The sequence below is a fragment of the Stegodyphus dumicola genome, chromosome 10, assembly GCF_044657685.1.
Source record: "Stegodyphus dumicola isolate Sdum_Otavi_A_Nest chromosome 10, ASM4465768v1".
In the NCBI taxonomy this organism is placed as follows: Eukaryota; Metazoa; Arthropoda; class Arachnida; order Araneae; family Eresidae; genus Stegodyphus; species Stegodyphus dumicola.
In genome coordinates, this window is record NC_140777.1 from 44,247,095 (window position 1) to 44,268,997 (window position 21,903).

The 21,903-nt window shown below is 34.3% G+C and overlaps 1 protein-coding gene across 3 annotated transcripts in view; it reads right to left on the bottom strand.

The window, feature by feature from the left end:
- Window positions 1-21,903, bottom strand: part of LOC118195153 (neuropilin-2-like) — a 70,096-nt gene that overhangs the window by 16,577 nt on the left and 31,616 nt on the right. For all 3 annotated transcript variants that reach the window (XM_085824902.1, XM_085824903.1, XM_035366409.2), the window contains 4 exons: window positions 20,300-20,384; window positions 13,443-13,804; window positions 4,550-4,713; window positions 3,074-3,226 (listed from right to left, as the gene is read on the bottom strand). In XM_085824902.1, coding sequence (XP_085681028.1) covers window positions 3,074-3,226; window positions 4,550-4,713; window positions 13,443-13,804; window positions 20,300-20,384 — 764 coding nt within the window. The remainder of the gene's footprint in view (window positions 1-3,073; window positions 3,227-4,549; window positions 4,714-13,442; window positions 13,805-20,299; window positions 20,385-21,903) is intronic.

Here is a 21,903-nt window from a genome sequence, read left to right on the forward strand (position 1 = left end):
AAAAATGCTCCATTTATTTCATTCCTATATAAAGCATTGCTTTTAGTAGACCTCTTGAACAAGTAACATGTCTCTTTATTCTTTTCTTCAACTATTTCATGGACCTTAAACAACATAGAAAGAATACTCCAAACGTAGTTAATGAGCAAGCAGACAAATTAGCCAAAAATGCGGCTATGGTCATACATCTACCAGAATATGCATTACCATTTCCAGGATCTTTCCTTAAGAAAGTGACATTCGTTAGTTTGTTACAAGAATGGAAGTTTCGCTGAAACAACGGTACAACGGGTCGCAGAACCTACAAGTTCATCCCAAAAGTATCTACTGATTTATCTACGTTTTATAATACAATCACGAATTATACAACTGGTCATAGACCTTTTATGACTTACTTGAATAGATTTGGTCTATCAGAGAACGACTTATGCAGCTGCGGTCATCAGAGATCAACTGATCACTATGCGTTTAATTGCGTACATACCAAAACTTTTCATCTACGACAACCTTCAGAACAATACTGGGCAATTTGGCTTAGCCAATTAATGAAATCAAAATGAGCATGAAATAATGTTAGTAACTGTATAAAAATTTGTTACAACTTAAATACATTTTCTATCCCTGAATCAAGTTTAAATTAGTAAGTTTTGTTGATTTTCTCTTTCTAATATTATTTTTCACCAGTATACTTTTTATTTACTATCTTGTATATTTAAATTGCACTCACAATTTTTTGTAGCTCGTTGGTATAAGTTTGTATGAAAAACTCATAGTTTTCCACTTTAACAATATCAAAACGTGTACTTCTTTAATTAGAAACAATGTTTACTCTTCTTCTTTCTCAGGTTTTTTTTTTTTTTTTTTTTTTTTAAGTTTCCTTTTTTATAGTTTCATGTATACTTTTTTTTCTTTTTCTCCAAAATTAAATGCGCATCCCCTTTTCCCTCTTTTTTACAACTTTGCAATATTTTTTTTTATTTATTATAGTACTTTTTTAATTTATATCATAAATACCTTAAGTATTGATTTAATTGTTATAATACTTTGCATATTGTTATTGAATTCCTGCGTCAAGTATATTTTTAAATTAATATCATATTTGTCATTTTACATATAGTACAACTGTTTCATTGAATAATTTCATGTAACGCTTTATTTGCTGTAATGTTTGTAAGGTATATGTAGTGTTAAGTGGGGCACTATTTTAAAACAACTAATATAATCACCTAACGCAATATATTATCATATTTTGGTTCACTCGTATATCACCTGTTTACATCATTCTTAAGTAACTACTTACGTGTTATAAAACGCTTTACATGACTACAGTTATTATGTCTAACAACATAAATTTAATGTGTCATATTTCACATTAAGTCGTATTTAACTTAAAGTATTATTCGTACTTTATTCTAGTTCTATCTCATAATATTAAGGCGTCATACTATGGAATACCATTAAATTATGTATTCATGTATCTTATTACTAAATGCACTATATTATTGTACGATAATATTATACACTGACGTTTTGCTTATCGTCATATGTAGCATCTTATGCAAGATGTCCTGTAATCATTTTTGTAAAGTACTTTTCTGTGACATTCCTGATTAAGAACCATTAATGGCACTTCGTCTTTCATCCATTGCTGTGTTGTGGTGGCTGCTTGTTGTTTTTTCTACTGATCAGGCATCATTAGGTTCGGTTTTACCTTAGGTCGGAAGCCTAGTCAGTGACGCATAACCATAACCATAACCCGGAAAAGGTACATGCTATTTCTAGTGTTACTAAAGTTAAATCTTTGGTAATAAGAGAATACAAAATCAATTCCAGATTCTTTAAATTCATCTGTTGCAAAAATAAATAAAATAATAAACCAAGATTTACAACTTAAAAAAGTAAAATAATAATGTTAAGCAGCCTTTGCCGAGAATGAGACTCAACGCAGAACAATTTTCAGAGCTGTATGAAGGGTATTTAGCAGGATACAAATGTGACACTTTATGAAGCATCGATTTATCTAAACGTCTACAACAAAAATGGCCTATTTTTATCGAAACGAAGAGGGAAAATGGACAAACATGGTTCCGCCAATGCAAAGAAAGTTTTAGCAAGTAAGTGACTTATGATTGTCGTATGATTCTTTTATAGTGGAAAATTAAAAATAAGTAAAGTTGAAAAAGAAATGTTAAACGTAATCTACTATCAAGACAAAATTCCATGGGCGATATCTACAGAAGGAATTCCATTTCTTCATCCCAATAATTCTCAAAGCGTGAAATTTCATCAGGATAAAGCAAATCATATTTCGAAAAGTACTAATGGATTCCTTGTATAAGCCTGATACAGGTATAAGCCTGATACATTTATACATTTTCAACGTATTCCTGCGAAATCTCCTGACGTTTCACTTATGAACAATTGTGATTCTGTTCTCTTGAAAATAGCTCTTTCTAATTCCAAATCCACCACGATGGATGGACTCTGTAAAATAATGGAAAAGGAATGAAAATGAAAATATCTGGAAATTTTATGGAAAGCTCTTCTATCATGGAAATCACGATGCAGACATACAGTCCAAAGTAACGCTATTAATTAAACGGTCTCGAATTCGTCCTAAAATATGTAAATATCCTCTGTACCAGACAGCTGTAGATATCCTATGAGAAATAGCATTTTCAAAATACTGGAAGAATTGTAAAGAATGTAACATACCATAGATCATAAAGTAAAATCTATTTAATTTTTAACTACTTACATTTAAATTTTACCGAATTTTAGATTATTTATTCATTATTATCAGTTGCACACTTTTGTCTCATGTATACCTATTACGTTTCGTGCATATTTGTGATATCAACTAATTGATTTTTCTTATACCAATTTTTATGAAACTTATCGCAGTTTCTGAACTATTATCTTCGAGTATTTGATAAGACAATATTTTTAAGACATATATCAGGACCAAAGAACAACTTTTGGGTTTGTAAATGAGACATTTTAAAATGCTTGTAATAATTGAATTTAATGAAAGCCACAGTGACTTTATTGACAATTATTTGGATTATCTTACTTTCTGTCGACCAATGGGTTCTTCTTCAAATCTCCAGACCAAAGAATTGTTGCTAAAAGAGATGTAAAATCTTTTCACAGCAGTTCGTTGTGAGGCTCCTTTCAAACCTTGTAGAACGATACCATTCACAGTAACCAATTCCCAAAAATCGACCTGAAATTTTATCTTTGAGAATTAACTAAAGTAGAGTTTTTATTCATTAATGAATTAAATGCAATAATTTCCTTTTCTATAGAAATATTTCCTAAAACTTGATCACAGGTTCTGAAGAAAGCACCGGAATCGTTTCTCTTACAAAAAACACCCGCCAAATAATTTTCTAGAGAAAGATATATGAACCAAAGTTGCCGCTAGCTGCTGTTATATAAAGTGGGTTGATTTTAACTCTTGTAACAATGTTTATGTTTTTAAAATGAGCCGGAATATTTCATTCTTTATTTATTAAAATAATTTACCTATATTTCTTATCGTTAGAAATTTTTTATAACAGTTCGAAATGAGCCGATGGAGAAAGTATACTTTCTCGTTGGAAGTATCAAATTGACATATATATTGATATCTTGATATACGTCATTAATTCATTCCAGATCATTGGACGTATATCAAACGAATTTTCCCAGTAGGAAATAAAGGGAAAAAATTGAATCCGTTCTTATAATAATTCTCTGTTACTACTTTTATAATCCTGTTTAACACTAAATTACAGACGCAATTTGTATAGTAATATAGTGTATGTAAATTAAACACTGCCCCACATGAGCTGTACATAAATATTCTTCTGCTATTCAGGCCAAAAGCAATTTTTCGTTTCTGATTTTTGTTTGGGAATCGATTTTGCCAGCTAATAGCCAAATCTTGGATACGTATGTCATCTTCGTGCTTTACAACAATCTCTCTTTTCACCTCCGGGCATCCTAAAAATTTTCTTCGTTGCTTGACTCTTCTCATTAACTTTCCGAAAACTCGTTGTGAATGTATTTACAAAACACTGAATTTAGAGTTATAGCACGGGCTGTGTGAATAATAACAACAGGCGTACTGACGCTCACGGGCAGTTGTAGAGTTCTTTCGAAATTGTAAACAAGTGTAATTCGCGCAGGCGTGACTCATCGAATTCGAGTCGCATTTCAAGCTAATATCTCAAACAAAATAAAAAATGTTCTCTTCCAACGAAACATGTACCAAGTGAGACATATTTCAAAGCTGACGTAAATCGGGGTATTACTATGAATCTTTCTAGAGAAAATTACTTTTAACGTGTGAACATGCAAGAGAAAATATCCCAAGCACTAAATTAAATTTCAAAATGCATCATAGGATAGATCTTAATTGTATGTTATCAATCTTTTAACTAATAACTTGTAATTCTTTATATGTTTCTCAATTGCATAATTTGTTCTTACAATATTATCAAAACAAGAAAAATCAAAACAGCATTTTGATAATTTTAAGTATTGAAAGACAATTTATCTTCACCATAAATTCCTTAGCAGAATCTTGAAACGCAGCGCACCATCCAGAGACAGAGTTTAATCTGCCGTTCGTAAAGAAATAATTTTCTTCATTTTCGTTAGAGGTTGCAATCACCTGTAAATTAGAGATTTCTCCAGATTCCATACCAAGCGGCTCTGCGCATGTCTCTGTAACATTTAACAATATAATAAGCATAAAATTTTCGTTTTATTTATTTTACTAATGTAAGCATTTTTAATAAACATATAAAAACAATAAATTAATGACTGAACAAAATGCTCATAAAATAGGGAGCCTTTTACGATAAGCTACGATATACTGATACACAGCATAACAGTTATTTTTATAAAACGGTCAATGTTATTTTGAGAATAGCGGATATAGTGGTTAGTGATGCTGACTGTTATATGCTATACCAATGGGCCAGGGGTTGAAGGCATGAATGCTTAGTGTTGGTGAAGGCATGAATGCTTAGTGTTGGTGAAGGCATGAAGCGTATAGTGTCTATGTGGCAAGGGTATTCAAAATACATAGCGAGCAAAATGTGTTCTCGAAAGGTTGGTGGAGAAAGTAAAGCTGTCTGGGAGACCATCCCCCCCCGGAATATTCCTCTTCAAACCTGGGATAGAAACCCAGTAGTTAGTAAAGCCTAGAGATGCCTAATATAATACCTGCCGCTTATTAAACTCACTTGTTAATAAACTCAGCTGCTTATTACGTTCAAATTTCCAGAAACAAATACATACTAATCAATAGAAAAATCTCCTTTATTAAACCGCTTTTATTTCAGCTCCGCCACTTATTAAACTCAGACTGGCCAAACACTGATTCTTCAGTCTTAGGATATGCTACTTGTACCTATCAAAGCTTTTCATAGTTCATTCAGTTAATATGGACAGTAGCTTTATCAGTCAGGTATGTAATATTTCAATAATGCGAATTTCACCGAAAATTTTCTACCTCATCCTGGTCCCTATACCTGTGAAACACTGAGTTCGGCATTCGTTGCCCGCAGTGGTCTTCAGACGGTAGAATTTACTTAACAAAAGCAATCCTGTAAAGCAATAGTCAGCAACGGTCGATTTTAATTATGTGAGGGCGAGTGAAGTGTCGGACGGGTTGACGTACCGCAGGGTATGCGATGCAGGGCATATACAGCGGAATACGCGAGTTGAACAAGAGCAAGTCACAGCTTATCCGTCAGTGTATACTGTACTGTGGTCAGTGCCTGGCACGCCGAAAATGCTCATGAAAGCGACGAGAATATCTACCTACTCTGTGCGTTTATCTACTTGCACCTTCCAATCACCAATTTAATAATTTGTTATATAGCTTTTTATTGCTTCTTTCATTGTTACAAAACTAAACATGTTTTTGGATGCCACATATTTGACATAGCTACAAAAAAGAAGCAAAGAACAACAGAATACGAAACGCGTGAATTTAAAGTTAAATCGACCGAATCTTTCGCGTTTATCTAAAACTCAAATGGCCTTTCAACCTGTCTTGTTTGTCACGAAACATTGGCACACAATAAAAAAATAAGATTTAGAGAAACACTTTACAATTCAACACGCGTCATTTGGTAATAAATATCGCACCAGGATGCGAGGAAGAAAGCAGTTCAGGAACTTGGAAAAAAAGTCGGGGAAAATGAAGTTCTGTATTCAATAGACGCAGTCCTCCAGCAATATTAATATTGCAAGCTTTGCTGTTAATCAAAAGAGATTACTAAGAAATGCAAACCATATACAGACCTGAATACATTAAAAGTTAATTATTAAAATTATTTAGTTATTTGTTATGAGTGATTTTATAAATGCATCAGAAAAGCTTTTTCGGGATTTTAAGAATAAGGCAGAAATGCTTAAAAAATTAAAGTTACCACTGTCCACTAAAACAGAAAAAGACAGAACAGTCAAAATTTCTTCAAATATAACAAATGAGCAAATCGAAGATCTTAAACTGGTTTCAGCTTTTTCTATAGTTATTGATGGATCTTGTGACATAATTGACAGGAGTCATGTTTCACGTTTATTCGATTTATTTCGTCTAAGTGTCCCAAAGAAGAACTTTCGGAATTTTCGCCACTTAAAGGCCAGACACATGGCTAGGATATTGCAAATGCTGTCACTGAATGCTTAAGAAACATTATATTGAACTCGATAAAATTATTTTCAGTTTCAACTTATGGGGTAAAAGATATGACTAGAATAAGAAAAGGTTTCATTTCTATTTTGAAGAAAAAGTTCATCACAAGGTACTTATTAACCATTGAATCATTGGACAAGAAGCGCTTTTAGCGCAGACATGTACAGAAAAAAAAATGTTCAGTGTTACGATTTGATAATCAAGAATGACACAATTGCAGCTAAAGCTCTTTATCATTGCCAATTTAAAGAATTTTTACTTGAAATGGAGTGTGAATGCACGGATCTTCTGCAGCATGAAAAGGTACTTTCCCTTTCGAAAGGAATCATTCTAAAACTTTCGCGTCCTTTATTATTAGAAATTAAAATATTTCTCGAGAAGAGTGTTGATTATCCATACCTAAATGACAATCAAAGGATCCAAAAATTTTTATTCATATCGTCAAAAAATAATTCGGTAATTAACATTTACTATTTCAAAACAACAATTTTAAATATACGGCAATCTTTTCTTCTTTTTCTTTCAGGAATTCAGAAATAGCATACAAATGTTAGCCTTTCAATGCTGAGGTAACAGAAAAGAACTTATTTTTATCTTTAATATTGATACTTTTGTTTTGAAACGCAATTGTGTTAAAGTACAAAAAGTTATAAAGCTAAAAATTTGAACGTCTTAATGAAGATTTGGATAAACTGGAGAAAAATTAATGTGATCTTAGTTCACAGCAAAAGTGGTCTATGTGAATGACCTGGTAAGGAAGGCATGATAATTTTCATCACCTAAATTAGTATTCCTGACTCACACGTAATAGCAAATCCAGCAAAGTAGTTATACTTACAAAGTCAATTAAAATAATGCGTTCAGTGGGTTCAGATTTAAAACCATCAACGGTACTCTAAAAACTCTAAAAACACAACAATTAATCTATTTACAAGTTAAGGTTACTGAAATAGACCATAAATGCTCTCTTACCAGTAAATTATTAGGGTCGGCGACTCTCATATAGACCTTTTTTTTAATGCATATGCTTGCAATCGCAACTTCTAATTCCAATCGTAACTCGGAGATTTAGGGAACGTAGAGCGCCCTCTATAGGTGTTTCGCAAAAATATGAACAGTTAAAAAAAAACAGCATTTGCTGCTTTTCACTCATTGGTTTTACGCATTTATTCGAATAAATCTTTTTCAAGCACGAAACTTCACAAAAATAAATTGAGTAATCGTCTTAATGATGAGAAGCCGGAATATTGGCTTAAAATCAAAAACAACGGCATACAAACTTGACTTAGCCAAACTTTCCAAGACAATGCAACATCATTGTTGACATTAAATGCGTGTCTTGTCATATTTTTTAATGTAAAAAAATTGACAATAAATAAAATTCTTATGTTATCGGTTTTATTTTATGTTAGTAGCTAGACTCTTAAGAAAGAAATTCTTGAAAGGAATTTGAATTCTTGAAAGGAAATTTGGCTCTCAAAAGAAACCTGAATTATTAACCTGCTGATCTTTGGCTCTTTTGACTAATGAGTTTGCCGTTCACTGCTCTGGAGGCACTGTAACTTAGTCAAAAATCTTTCTCAAGTAGCAGTTGATAGGTGGCGAAATCTGTGTCCCATCCTTTAAGGTTTCAACATTCAAACCATCTCCTTTAACACAGACACATTACGTTCCTACAGAATTATAAAAAAAGTTCATGAAATGCTTCTAAGCATTACCGTACATTAAGAAGAGTCTTTGAATGGATAGGAAGTGGTAAGGGTAGACTGAACAAAAAGGAAATCCAACATTGTTCTTTAAAAATTGCATGTTGAGAAGGAAAACGCGGATAATTATGCACCTAATAACTAGAAACAAGACGTTTTACTTGGGCTGTTCATTGAATGCAAGTACAAGAAACTTGTGATATAGAGGAGAATTTGTGACATAGAGAATTCTATTACCAGAACACACATTAATATTTAAAAATAAAACAGCATTTGGCTTAAGAAGCTGAAAGAATAACTAACCGTGTTATTAATGTACAATACGGATTCAAAAATTAAGAATACAGCACTTATTAGTAAAAAAAAAAGCAGAAAACTTGAATGTTGTTGGTAAAGAATCAAGAACTTACTTCGAACTTACCATAGCTCACGGGTAACAAATAGCATTTTTACTTATTTTCTTTCGAAATAACATCAGTATTCAATGGACTGTAAAATGATAAAATAGTTTTAGAAATTAAATAACTGTCCAGCACACACAACCCAAGATAACTTTCTCCAAAACATCAGTATCTCTTCCTGCAAATACAACTTCTAATATTCAGCCTTTAGAGCATTATAAAGCTTTCAAATGTCATTATAGAAAGAATAATGCATAGAATTGAATGTCAGTAAATAATTAATATAACTGAATTTTGTAGAAATAGAAGCACTTCAAAGGAGATAAGTAAGTCGATATCTCTACTACAGCTAATGCATAATGTAGTCAATGTAGGAATTAATCTCTTCAAATCAGTTGAAAATTGTTTTTGAAAACGTGGGTTTTATGTAGAAGGAGCCTCAGAGGACAATAAACTACAGGTAATGTTTTTGTTGTTGTTGCTTATGCTCATTTGTCTGACGTAGTCAGCCCAAGCAACGAAAATCCTCGTGGCAAGGACCGCTAGATTACGCCTGCCGTTGGCAACAACCATGAGCACCATTCAGGTGACAGTGCGATTTTGCTCAGTTTCACCCCCAATTTTGATAGAACGCACCCCGGGGGGACGGGTCCGAGGGTTTCTCATCTCCCTCCCCTTCCACCAAACTTACACGAGAGGACTTTCGGCGTGCCGCATATTTAGAGTGCCGCCATGCCGCACCGACACTATATATTTACAAACATCCATGCCTTCTTTGGGATTCAAAACCGGACCCTTCGGCCCAGCAGTCAGCGACGCTAACCACTATACCGGCTGGGCGGCACAGCTAATGTTTAAGGCATTAGTGAGAGAAGTTATGAAGATTAATCTTTAGACTATGGTGTGTCAATTCACAACAATATTAAGACAAGGTGCATTAACACCGGCTATGAGAAGGCAGCATAGATGTTCTTTTTCTGATTTCTTGCAGGGGGATCGAATACCGAATGCAATGATGCCTCTTTCACACCAAAGGAGAAATCATGTAGCAACGAGGTCCCTTCGTAATTATTCTTTTTTCCGTCTCGAAGGTCACTCCAACAATTCCAGGGATAAAAGAAGTCTTTCAGCGGGGTGAGAATGTGGACATCTTTGTTATGTACGAGTAAGGAATTCTCCCCCCTCCCGGAATTCAGCGAAGGTAACTACATCGTGAGTTAGAAAAGTTTTGGCAGCCAGAAAAAAAAAGGGTGTTTTTGAGAGCTGCTAAGACCTTCCTCCTATGGCTATAGGCATTTTCGATTGTTAGAACTATGACCTTCGGGTGTGTGCTGTTGATCGCGCACATTCCTGTTTAACAAATTTCTGAAATTACGGGACTGAATGCATCTAAGTCTTACATCCTTATAAATCGCATTTGTTATTTTTTTTATTAAAATTCATATTACTGTTAGAACTTGAGTTAGAAGTTCATTTCAACCTTGGATTACAACAGGTGATCTGGGTAGCGGATTCGGCCGCTACACATCATTTATGGCACTAGTGACGGATTTGGCTACTACACCTATAAGGTATTTTCTCCCACTTCCCTAGCGTGCCTTCGTGGTGTAGTTGTTCAGCACGCTGGGGCGGTATTCCAGAGGTCCGTGGTTCGCTTCCCGGCGAAGGCGGTTGCATATTTTTCATCTTTTCTGCTTTCAATTAACCTAATGACTCTACAAGTGGCGCCCGAACTAAAAGGGTTGTGGATGATGATTCTCCGCACCCAGGATTTAGCGACTAGGTCCCCTAAAACCCTAGTCGCCCTTTAAAAAGGGAAGTATATAAGGTATTTTCTCCCACTTCCCTAGCGTGCCTTCGTGATGTAGTGGTTCAGCACGCTGGGTTGGTATTCCAGAGGTCCGTGGTTCGATTCCCGGCGAAGGCGGTTGCACATTTTCCTCTTTTCTGCTTCCAATTAACCTAATGACTCTACACACCACATAAAAGAACTTCAGAAACTGCCAGTGAAAACGATACAGGGAAAAGTGGTGAAATGCCATCATCAATCGAATCTAGAGCACTGCAAATTCTACGAAACATTTTTGAACAAAAAGATGCTTATCAATTAACGCTGTCAGCACTTTTACGAAACAGAGAATACAATTGAAAATCTGTTGCTTAACAATATGAAATAAACATAGATAGAGTTCTTTGTAAGAGATAAAATTTCATCAAGGAAAAAAATTTTAGATCATTCCAAAATTGAGTAAATAGTTTAAATTTAGTATTAATTTTTAATTATTATTTTTTCATTAATAAACGAATTAGTTGTTAGTTATTATTTTACTTGAAAAGTGCGAACTGCTATCACGGCTTGTAATATACAAATCGCCGTCTATTAAACTCAGACGCTTAATAAAGTCTTGAAACTGAAATGATTTTAATAACAGGCGGATAACTATGTATACTTACGGGAATGTACAGGTGCCAGGGTTGCTTCAGTCTGTATTTGTATCCTGTACCTGCCTCTAGATCCATTTGCCACAAGAAATGTTATTAATCAAAACAAAGGTTGGTATTCTTTGAATTTACTTGTTCACAGCTAAATGCAAAGTTATGTTATGCAAAGTTATGTTACTTCTATCTCATGCTGCTAACAAGTTTTCTTCAGAATATATTCTATCTTATTGGTTCAGAAAATATGAGATATGTTCTTGTTCAAAGGGTTTAAGTAACATACTGAAAATGTGCATTTTAGCATTCTGAAGCGTATTAATTACACTGTCAGCTGTTGATGTGAGAATTAGAAGCTCTACAAATAGCTGAAATGAAATGTTATAGAAACATTTCAGATAAATTCCTAATAGTACTTTATTTAGAATACGATATAAAAAATAGCTTATACCTTTGGAAACAATTCAGCGAATTCCTGTCTTTAAACTGAAAAATAAAAAATAAAGAAGTTTCTCGTCTGGTCGTGTTATTTACCATTAAAACAAAAACCTATTAATCAGAATTTAAAATTATAATAACGAAATATTCTCGGACACAGTAAATATATGAGCCCTCTTCAAATAAAATCCCTTTAAGTACAGTATGTTCAGATCATCGTTAGTTCCTTTACTCGATCACCGTCATTTCCATATTTTTTACCAATAAATTTAGGCTTGAATTAGTAAAAAAGATATGAGTTCTGGGACTGAGTAATTCATAAACATGAAAACTTACTGCAGAAAAGAGCTGAAATGGTTCAACTATAATTGCTTTAAAGATTATTCTTCAGTACGTTTCTTATGTCTGAGCATGAGAGGGGGGGAACTAGAGTACTTTTAATGGAAAAGTGGGTTTTGTTCGTATATTATATTAGAGCTAAAACAACTACAATATTAACTTTGCAAATTTACAATAAATAAAAAATGCACCGACAGAGTTTTAGGACTAAATTTTTTAACAAATCCAAGCAAACATACCAAAAGATAATGGTCATCAATTATCATTATGCTGTCTCAAGTTGCTTCTCCTAAATAACGCTTTGTACGAATTAAAGGAATTACAGTAATAGTGAAGAATTTCGAGTACTATATTTCAAAGGAAATATCATTTTGACCGTTCCCGATTCCATTTGGATGGATTTTTTTGCGTGACGTCTGTACATATGGGCAGAAAAAAGGATTCTTTTTCCATAATGGACTGCAAAATGGATTCAAACGAGGTTTCTTTTCATGACGTCTGTGCGTACGTACATACGTATGCATCTCCCATAATTCAAAAACGATTAACTCAGAAGGTTGAAATTTTGTATATAGTATTGCTGTAATATCTAGTTGCGCACCTGCATTTTTCATTGCAGTCGATAATACCAAATATATATATGCATACCCACCCCCTTAGCCAGCTTAAAATGCCATATTCGGCCTTTATTTTTGCAGTGGTTACTTGTAGTCATATACTTTCAATTACAGACGGATTTTAAATGATGAAACTATTTCTGTTTTCGCACAGATTACAAAATAAAATAAGTTTTGGCAAATAATGAAATCTAACTTCCGCTCTCCCGGTTCTTATACTCGCTATGAAAATACAAAATTATAAATAGTTTGATTCCCATACGACAAAAAAAGACCGATATATTTAATTCAAAATTTGCAATTTTTGATGTCATTTTCAATTTGCTACGACGGATTGGTCAATTAAGCTATAATAATTAGAAGAACTACGTTTAAACGAAGCGCTGCGCAGTTTAATAGGCTGTAAAAGGAAGTCATATGGTGTCATATGGCACCCATACATTTCTTTCTATTCCCCAAAGTTAAGCCTTATATAATAGCGAAATAGATTAAGAAAACCGCAACTACAGCTTAAAACAATATTCCAAAAGACGAGATCTTCGCAGAAATCAAGCAGTAGTAAACATGACAAGGTACAAACTAAGTCCTAAAAGTTTTTAGACGCATTCCACACATCAAGATCAAAAACCTATGCTTTCAGAAATTTCTTTTGGTACAAACAAAATTCCGAAACTACTCTTAAACTCGAGGAGTTATGAAAGACTAAGAAATAATAATATAAAAAATTACTTACAAGACATAAGTAAAAGAAAAAAAATGTAATGAAAAATTCGTTTGAGTACATAATAGAAAAGATTAAAAATCATACTTATTTCCTCCCGCTGTTTCTCAGCTGAAAATACTGCTTGGAAGCCTCTTCCATTGCCCGTCCTTTTCCACCTCGTGCTGAACACTAAAGTCATATAGTTGGAAGTTGAGTAAACTATGCCTTTCCGATTTAAGTTGCAGAAGCTTCCAATGAGTCTCTCGCTGCTGGTACCTATGCCGTTATATATCCAAAGAATTCCACTCTCGGGTGTGCAGTTCTTTGCTCCGGAATCAGCTGGGATATCGAAATCGTTGAATTCTAATCTTATCACGTAATTTCGAAAGACTTGAAAAATCCAACTATGTGTGTATTCATTGGACACATCTGAAGAAATGTACGGGAAATTGTACGGGAAAGGATACCTATGTATTAAAAAGAATATTATGTATGTCACTCAGTTTAAAAGCTACAGTAGACTCCTGCTCAAAAAATAAGCAACAAAGGCAAAACACAGAATAAATCAAAAATTATATAATGGACATGCGGGAAATTGATCCAAGAGGTTGATATGGCATTACTAGACTATATAGCGAAAAGTAAAGACATACAAAGATACATGTATTACGACCACAACATCGCGAAAGACCAAATGGGTCGGCAAAATAATACAATGGAAACATCACGCTAATAACGGGTAGCATATTGCACAAGTGCACATCTGTTTAGCCACCAAGGGAGTGGCTTCTAGGATGGACCAATGGTCTTCCAGTAATATTTCTATCATGTCAAATGACCTTTGGCGTGCTTTAAGATGGGTGAAAACATTTTATCACACAATTTTCTGTGCAAAATAGCTAAAGCATAGTTGATTTCTTCTGAAAATTTTCATTGCGGATTTAGATGAAATATAAGCAATTGTGAAGATTTCGCTACCTGGTTGAAACAATTTGAATGAAATACAAACACATGTTGGATACTCCGCAAAACTTCGACTGATCAATCTCGGTTTCTATTTTCAAGGAACTATTTTCATATCGTAAAGTAAAGGTATGTACTTAAATTTACAACATTTCGTATTTAAGGGTAAGTGACTGCAAAATGTAGCTGTAATTATTATTTAAAGTTTGTTTCAGTTACTACATTCAGTTCAGATGAAGAAACATACATTTCTATACATTTGGAATAGCATTTAATCCAGATTCATTTAATTGTTCAGGCTTAAATATACTACTTAAAATGTTATGAATGCTGTTATTTTGCAAAGAGAAAAACTATGCAACAAGTAAAAGAAAAATAAATACAAAGTTAAATTGTTACTAATATTTAAGCAGAACTATAGCTGCACTAAAAGGTACGAACATTTTGCAAATAGAATTTTATTTTAATTAGGGTTACCCATGGTTCATCAGAATGAGTTTGATGTTGCGAATACTATTTCAAGCTGAAAAGAACTTGAAATACATATCCAAGATTCAAATATGGTTTTTCAATGCGTTTTAGGAATTTCATTCGTGCTGCTACAGTTGCATAATGTTATTTAAAACTTTACTTCTGTAAAGTTCTTCTGTATTAATTTATATAAAATGATTTTAATTTAACATTAAACTGCCTTTTAAAACGGTACATATTATATATATATTTACAGACATGGCATCGTAAAAATTATGCTGCTTAGACTGAAACTACAGTGTAACTGACTTTCAGATTACTAAGGTAAAAATTGCGATACTACTGTCATATTAAATTTGCCATGAATATTCATTTGGTATGTTAAATTTCACTTTTAATAACTGTTCACTTTTAAATGCATTGTCTGCACAAGAAATACTCTTCAAACAGAATGAATTTATCTTATTCACGAAGAATATATTTAATTTACTTATATATAATTTTTAATGTTACAATAGATATGATCAGGTCCTACAGAATATATATTTTGAATCTTACACACTTTCAAAATCAAAAGAATACAAGCACTGAAATAAGAAAATACTAGATTCATTGCAACACTTCCAGTCCATCTCAGCTCAATAAAGAAAAATATATGTATACACTTGAATTCTTTTAATCCACATGTGTTAGTAAATGCATAATATTCGAGGCTAAATGTAGCTTGAGTCATTTTCTCGATGTAAAGAGCAATAATATGCAGCGAACATCAATCCGAATATCAATGAGTGATAAAAATCGGGAAAGTGAAATGTCAACGATTAAATAAACTAATAAAGCGAAAGGACTACGCTAATTTCTTCTATTACGCCATACTGCGAAACAAATGCAAATTAAAACTTAAACAGCATACGGTCATATGCCCAGTTTCAAAGATTCATCGTCACAAGAGCAGTAGAAGCTGATTAGTCCATTTTCGAAACCTATCCCTCAGTGGCTACGCTGATGTGCACTTGTGAATTATACTAACGGGTATGATACTCTCTAGCTGAAATGTATGCTTGACAACGGCGAGGCAAGCTGGCAATAGTATCGCTAATCGCTTGTTGTAGCAATAGCGCCCATTTCTGTTGTAACACATGTTGGAACTCGTGAAGGGTGGCTGGCGGCAGACTGTGACCTGCTATCCATCGTTCCAACATACCCCACACATGATCTATCGGGTTCAGACCCGTTGATCTAGCAGGCCGAAGCAGATGTGGAATAGTTACACGCTCCAAACAACTCCGCACCACACAAACTCTATGCGGGCGGGCATTATAATCCGTAAATATCGCGTCAGTACCCATTGCAACGATAAAAAGGCGCACAAGATGGTGCAGAATTTCGTCGCGATGTCGGGCGGTTGTGAGGAAACACTATTAATCACGTAGAAGTCGGTGCGGCCCTTTGTTTTTATCTGAGCCCATACAAGTAAGCCTCCCCTTCTGTAATGATCTCTTTCGACGATGACTGACGCCAGTATCTCTGGCTCTCACCATCTCATCGACTTTCGGGAATCGTTCTGGATGTTAAATCGAGACTCATTCGTAAACAGTACCTAGCGCTACTGCTTTGGTACCCAGCTGGTCCAATTCAACCGCTCTCTGAAATGCGATTGGAGCAAAGGAACACAAATCACAGGTCTTCGGGCATACAGTCTACCTTCATGCAGTCGACGCAACACATTTTGGTGGAATATGGGCCGTCATGCAGTAGCAGATAGATGCGACGCCAGATGTACTATTAGTGATGGTTGATAGGGGATTTAAAGAAGAGATATGCACTTTCGAAACCCACTAGACTGATCACCTCATATCTATGCACACTACAAGCAGGTTTGCAGTGATTCCTTACTCGTTCAATTTAGAACCTCTCGGACTGGAGTAGAATAGTCTTCAGCGATAAAACCCGCTTCGATCTGATCCCGATAACCAGCAAAGATGTTATCATGACTCAATAAGTTTTACTCAATAAATGCAGAATCAACTCAGCTACTACAGACGTTCAGGGTAGTAGTAGAATACTGACCTGACTGTCGCCAATCACACAGCAGGATAATAGAGAGGTATGGTCTAGTGTATGCGAGTTGGATAGGAGGAATTAATTTCCTCTTAAATGATGCAATTCTTTGATGATCACCATATTTGATTTTGTTTGATTAAGTTTAAATGAAATCACCAATGTGTATGAATATAAATATTAAACATCTTTTATTTTAAACCTTTTGATGCTGATTATTTGCGTCATGGTGCATATCGCCCGGGTAGGGCCCAGAACTTTGACATATTCGTGTTTTAAACTATTAATAACTTTCAAAACGGAATTTAGTGAATGAACCTCAGGCCAATTTCTTCGTATTGGATTAACTAAAATTGCTTGGATCCTCTTTACTTTGGATACATGAAAAAAAAAAAAAAGAGAAAGAGATAAGTTTTGTTTTATTGTTATTTGCGTCATGGTGCATATCGCCTGGGTAGAGCCCAGAATTTTGACATATTCGTGTTTTAAACTATTACCAAACTTTCAAAACGGAATTTAGTGAATGAATCTCAAGCCAATTTCTTCGTATTGGATTAACTAAAATCGCTTGGATCCTCTTTACTTTGGATACATGGAAAAAAAAAAAGAGAGAAAGAGATAAGTTTTGTTTTATTGTTATTTGCGTCATGTTGCATATCGCCCGGGTAGGGCCCAGAACTTTGACATATTCGTGTTTTAAACTATTAATAACTTTCAAAACGGAATTTAGTGAATGAATCTCAAGCCAATTTCTTCGTATTGGATTAACTAAAATTGCTTGGATCCTCTTTACTTTGGATACATGAAAAAAAGAGAGAAAGAGATAAGTTTTGTTTTATTGTTATTTGCGTCATGTTGCATATCGCCCGGGTAGGGCCCAGAACTTTGACATATTCGTGTTTTAAACTATTAATAACTTTCAAAACGGAATTTAGTGAATGAATCTCAAGCCAATTTCTTCGTATTGGATTAACTAAAATTGCTTGGATCCTCTTTACTTTGGATACATGGGAAAAAAAAAAAAGAGAAAGAGATAAGTTTTGTTTTATTGTTATTTGCGTCATGGTGCATATCGCCCGGGTAGGGCCCAGAACTTTGACATATTCGTGTTTTAAACTATTAATAACTTTCAAAACGGAATTTAGTAAATGAATCTCAAGCCAATTTCTTCGTATTGGATTAACTACAAATGCTTGGATCCTCTTTACTTTGGATACATGAAAAAAAAAAAAGAGAAAGAGATAAGTTTTGTTTTATTGTTCCTAGACGGATACTGTTAAATTGAAAAAGAATGGATCAGCCTAAAAGGGCGTAATAACGAAGTAAAGATCGACGAATATTATTAAAAATTATTCGAAAGATTTGAAAGTTCTTTTGTCATAATTAACTGAAAAAATTAATAACATTAAATTGATTGATGATGAAATATTGAACTTATGAAAAAGATGTTTAAGGTGAAGTAATTAATAGCGAAGGAAAATTAGATAATTTAATAGAATACAAATGTAAACTGAATGAAAAAAAAATTGAAGAATTAAGTAGCGAAGTTAACAGATTTTCAGGTATGAGTCAGACTACAGTACTGTCCGAAACCTTACCCGATCTCTTCTCAGTATACTGAAATGCTTTCGATCAAATTGCCCAAATTGATGGTAAATAAATATTTTGGCGATTGCTCGCAATGGTTAGAATTCACTGGGCAATATGAAATTGTTATCGATAAAAATCCTAATTTGAGAAAAATTGAAAAATTGATTTATTTACGAAATTTTCTTGAAGGGCCTGCTGCCAAAACTATTTCCGGCTTAGCACTAAAAGAAATTTATGACACAGCTTTAGAACTTTTGCTATCTAGATACGGACAAAATAATCTTCTAACTAATTCTAATTTATGCCTGTTGTGAGGTATCCCTCTAGTTAAAGAATTCCAGCGACATTGTTGGTTTAAGAAAACTATTTGATCGTGCTGAGATTCAGATCAGAAATTTAGAATCGTTGGGAATAGATTAAAATTCGTATGGAAATCTGCTACGCCAATTCTTAAGAAAATTATACAAGCAGATCTTGCATTAGAATTTAGTAGATTAAATAAATCTAAAAAGTAGGATCTGAAAGGTTTATTAGATTTTTTTAAAGAATGAAATACTTAGAAGTAACAGAGAACGAGCTATGTATGTCCAATCGGAAAATATAACGTTAGAACAGATTATGAAAAGCGTTTACCCCGACGCCAAAATTTTGAGAAATCAAATTGACGCCAAATAAAATATACCGTTCAAGAATAATTAACTACTGTGAATGAAGTGCATATTTTGTAAACAAATCATTACTCAAAGACATGTGGGAGTGTTAGTGTTGATATTGTTGTTGTTTTGTCCGTGTAATTTCATGGAAGAATGGTTGCCTGAGCCTCAAGCTGGACTTCTGCTTTACACCCTAATGTTAAGGAAGAGGACTCCGGAACTAGTCCGAGGTGTCTCACCCCTCTTCTCTACCTCCAAACCCCATGAGAGGGCTTTTGACTCACCATATATTTAAAGTGGCCCCGTTACGCAAAGACACTATACATTTTCAAACATTCATGCCTTCTCCAGGATCCGAACCTGGGCCTTTCGACACGACAGTAGGCTCCCTTAACCACTATACCGTCTGGGCGGGAGTTTTCAAACTAAAAGAGATTTACTAAGGTAGGAAAGGATGAGTTTTCTTTATTTGCTTCAAAGGAATAGAATTAAAGATTGTAATCGGAAGGCCTCTTCTGTCATCAGAAAACACTTAAAAGCGATCTCTTTTCGATTACATAAAAAGGACTGTTCAGGTTCGAATAACAACACTATTAATTAAGAATCTAATGTGATGACCGTAACTTCTCAACGTCAAGCAAAAAATAAGTATAAATTTAATTATACCTTAAGGCAGCTCCGACATCCATTGCAAATAATGAACGCTTAGAGAAAGTTCGAAAAAATTAATGCTCAAGCCTCTTCGGAAAAAAGCACTTTCAGTACATTCCCTTCGCGGTAAAAAAAGTATTCAAAAATATAAAATATAAAAGTAAAAATATCCCTCTTTCCTTTTTGATCTCCCAAATCATTATACGAAAATGCATTTACAACTTTCAAAACCTGAAAAATGTATGTGTGTGATTTACCGTCATGCAATGATTTATAGATACTTTATTTTTTATCACGATATTTTCGACGACGATGATTTTAAACCGCTTTGTGTGCGATGACGCTATTTTGTACCACGACGTTTTAGAATTGCGATACATTCTCTTTGTTTTCTTATCTTCCACGATGTTTTGTACCATGACGTTTTCCGCCTTGCGTTGTTTCCTCCGCGACGTTTTCGCCCGCGATGTTTTCGCCGGACACTGTTGCATATTTGCATTGCAAACGAACCTGTTGAAAGTCTATTTGACTTTTAAGAACGTTAATTTAGGGGGAGAAAAAACAAATACTCACTCTTTTGAGGCAATGACGCTGCATATTGATCGGATGTAAGTAATTCCCTTATTTTCACCAGTTCCAACATAAGTTCCAGGACAATCTGTGATAAATAACATGTAATTTTGTCTTAATATGAATTACGCTGCAGATGAAAAAGTAAATGTCTGATTTTATCAACCTCCTATTAGTATAAACGCATTAAAATCAGGATGCTATGAATACTTCAGAAAGATCTTACCTATGTTCGCCTTTAAGAAAGACAGCAGCAAAATGCATAGTTTGCATTAAAAATGGCCACAGTAATTTGAAGAAAAAGCTGAATTGCAGATTTGTGCATCAATCAAAAGTATATTCTCATTTGTTTTCAAGCTAAAATTAGAATGTAAAATGTGTTGCATCCAAATATTGAGGTTAAGTCACCCTAAAGACTATACGATATTTAAATACAATTAAAAACTACACTAGGCTTAATTTTAATATGCATTACAACACCTAGATCTTCTGTTATTTTAAGTCCCCCTCAAAGCATCTCTCACCTTAGATTGATGGTTTTTCTGTGCTTTGACATAACCCCAATAAAATAATAAATATTCCTATTAGTTTTCAAGTTTATATATCATATTAGATGCACAGAAATTTGCTTACGTATGTTACCCTTAAAGTATGAAATTCAGTATTTCATAAAATATCTAGTTTTTTCATAAAGTAACTGATCAAGTCAGTTAAAGTGTGTAATAAATTATAATTTCCTATTTTTAGCTAGTTATTTCGAACAGTGACGATCTACTTTCTGCTAAAGCGTAAAACAACCTACGATTCATTCCGATCTTTAGTATTACCTACCATATTGCAACATGTATCCCAAAAGGTCGTTTACAAAATTTACGCGCTGGTCTGTCAAACCATGACAAACAAGTTTTATATAGGAAGTTGTGTCCGAAACCATGATCAGCTACAGCTAGAGAATAATGTTCGCAAGCTTATTGGACACCAAAAAGAGAGATCATTTAAGGCAAGGACATCGCAGGAGAAGGATGTATCAATTTAGTAACGAGGAAATGGCCGATATGCATTACGTTTATGGGATATGCATTACGTCTTGAATGGAAATGGACAATCCGTGAGACACGTGTACAAAGAGCGCTTGCCGAACAGATGTCCGCCAAGTCATCCACTGTTTGGACAACTGCACACAGATTAAGTGATTTGGAACTTTCCGAGTAAGCAGCCACATCGGTCAGTAACGTGCTCCAAGCACACCAGCGATAGAGGAAGATGTACTACGAGAATTTGAGAAAAACTCGGGACAAGAATCAGATCAATCGAACACGGTGTGGATGTGCGTTACCTTAGTGTTATACGCATATTGCACCAGGACACATGCTGCTGTGTTGTGACTTATATCACTTGTCTGACAGTAACATTAGGACAAGCCTACGAAATACATCGTTGCAAGGAGTGCAAGATTGCTCCTGTCTTCGGCAAGAGCCTTGAGCACCATAACAGGTTGGCAGTACTACTTCGCTTACTTCTGCCCCCAATTTTGAAGGATAGCACCCCGTTACCGTTACACTGCAGAAGAGACTGCTGACCCTCAAGCTATTTTAACAGCCTCACAC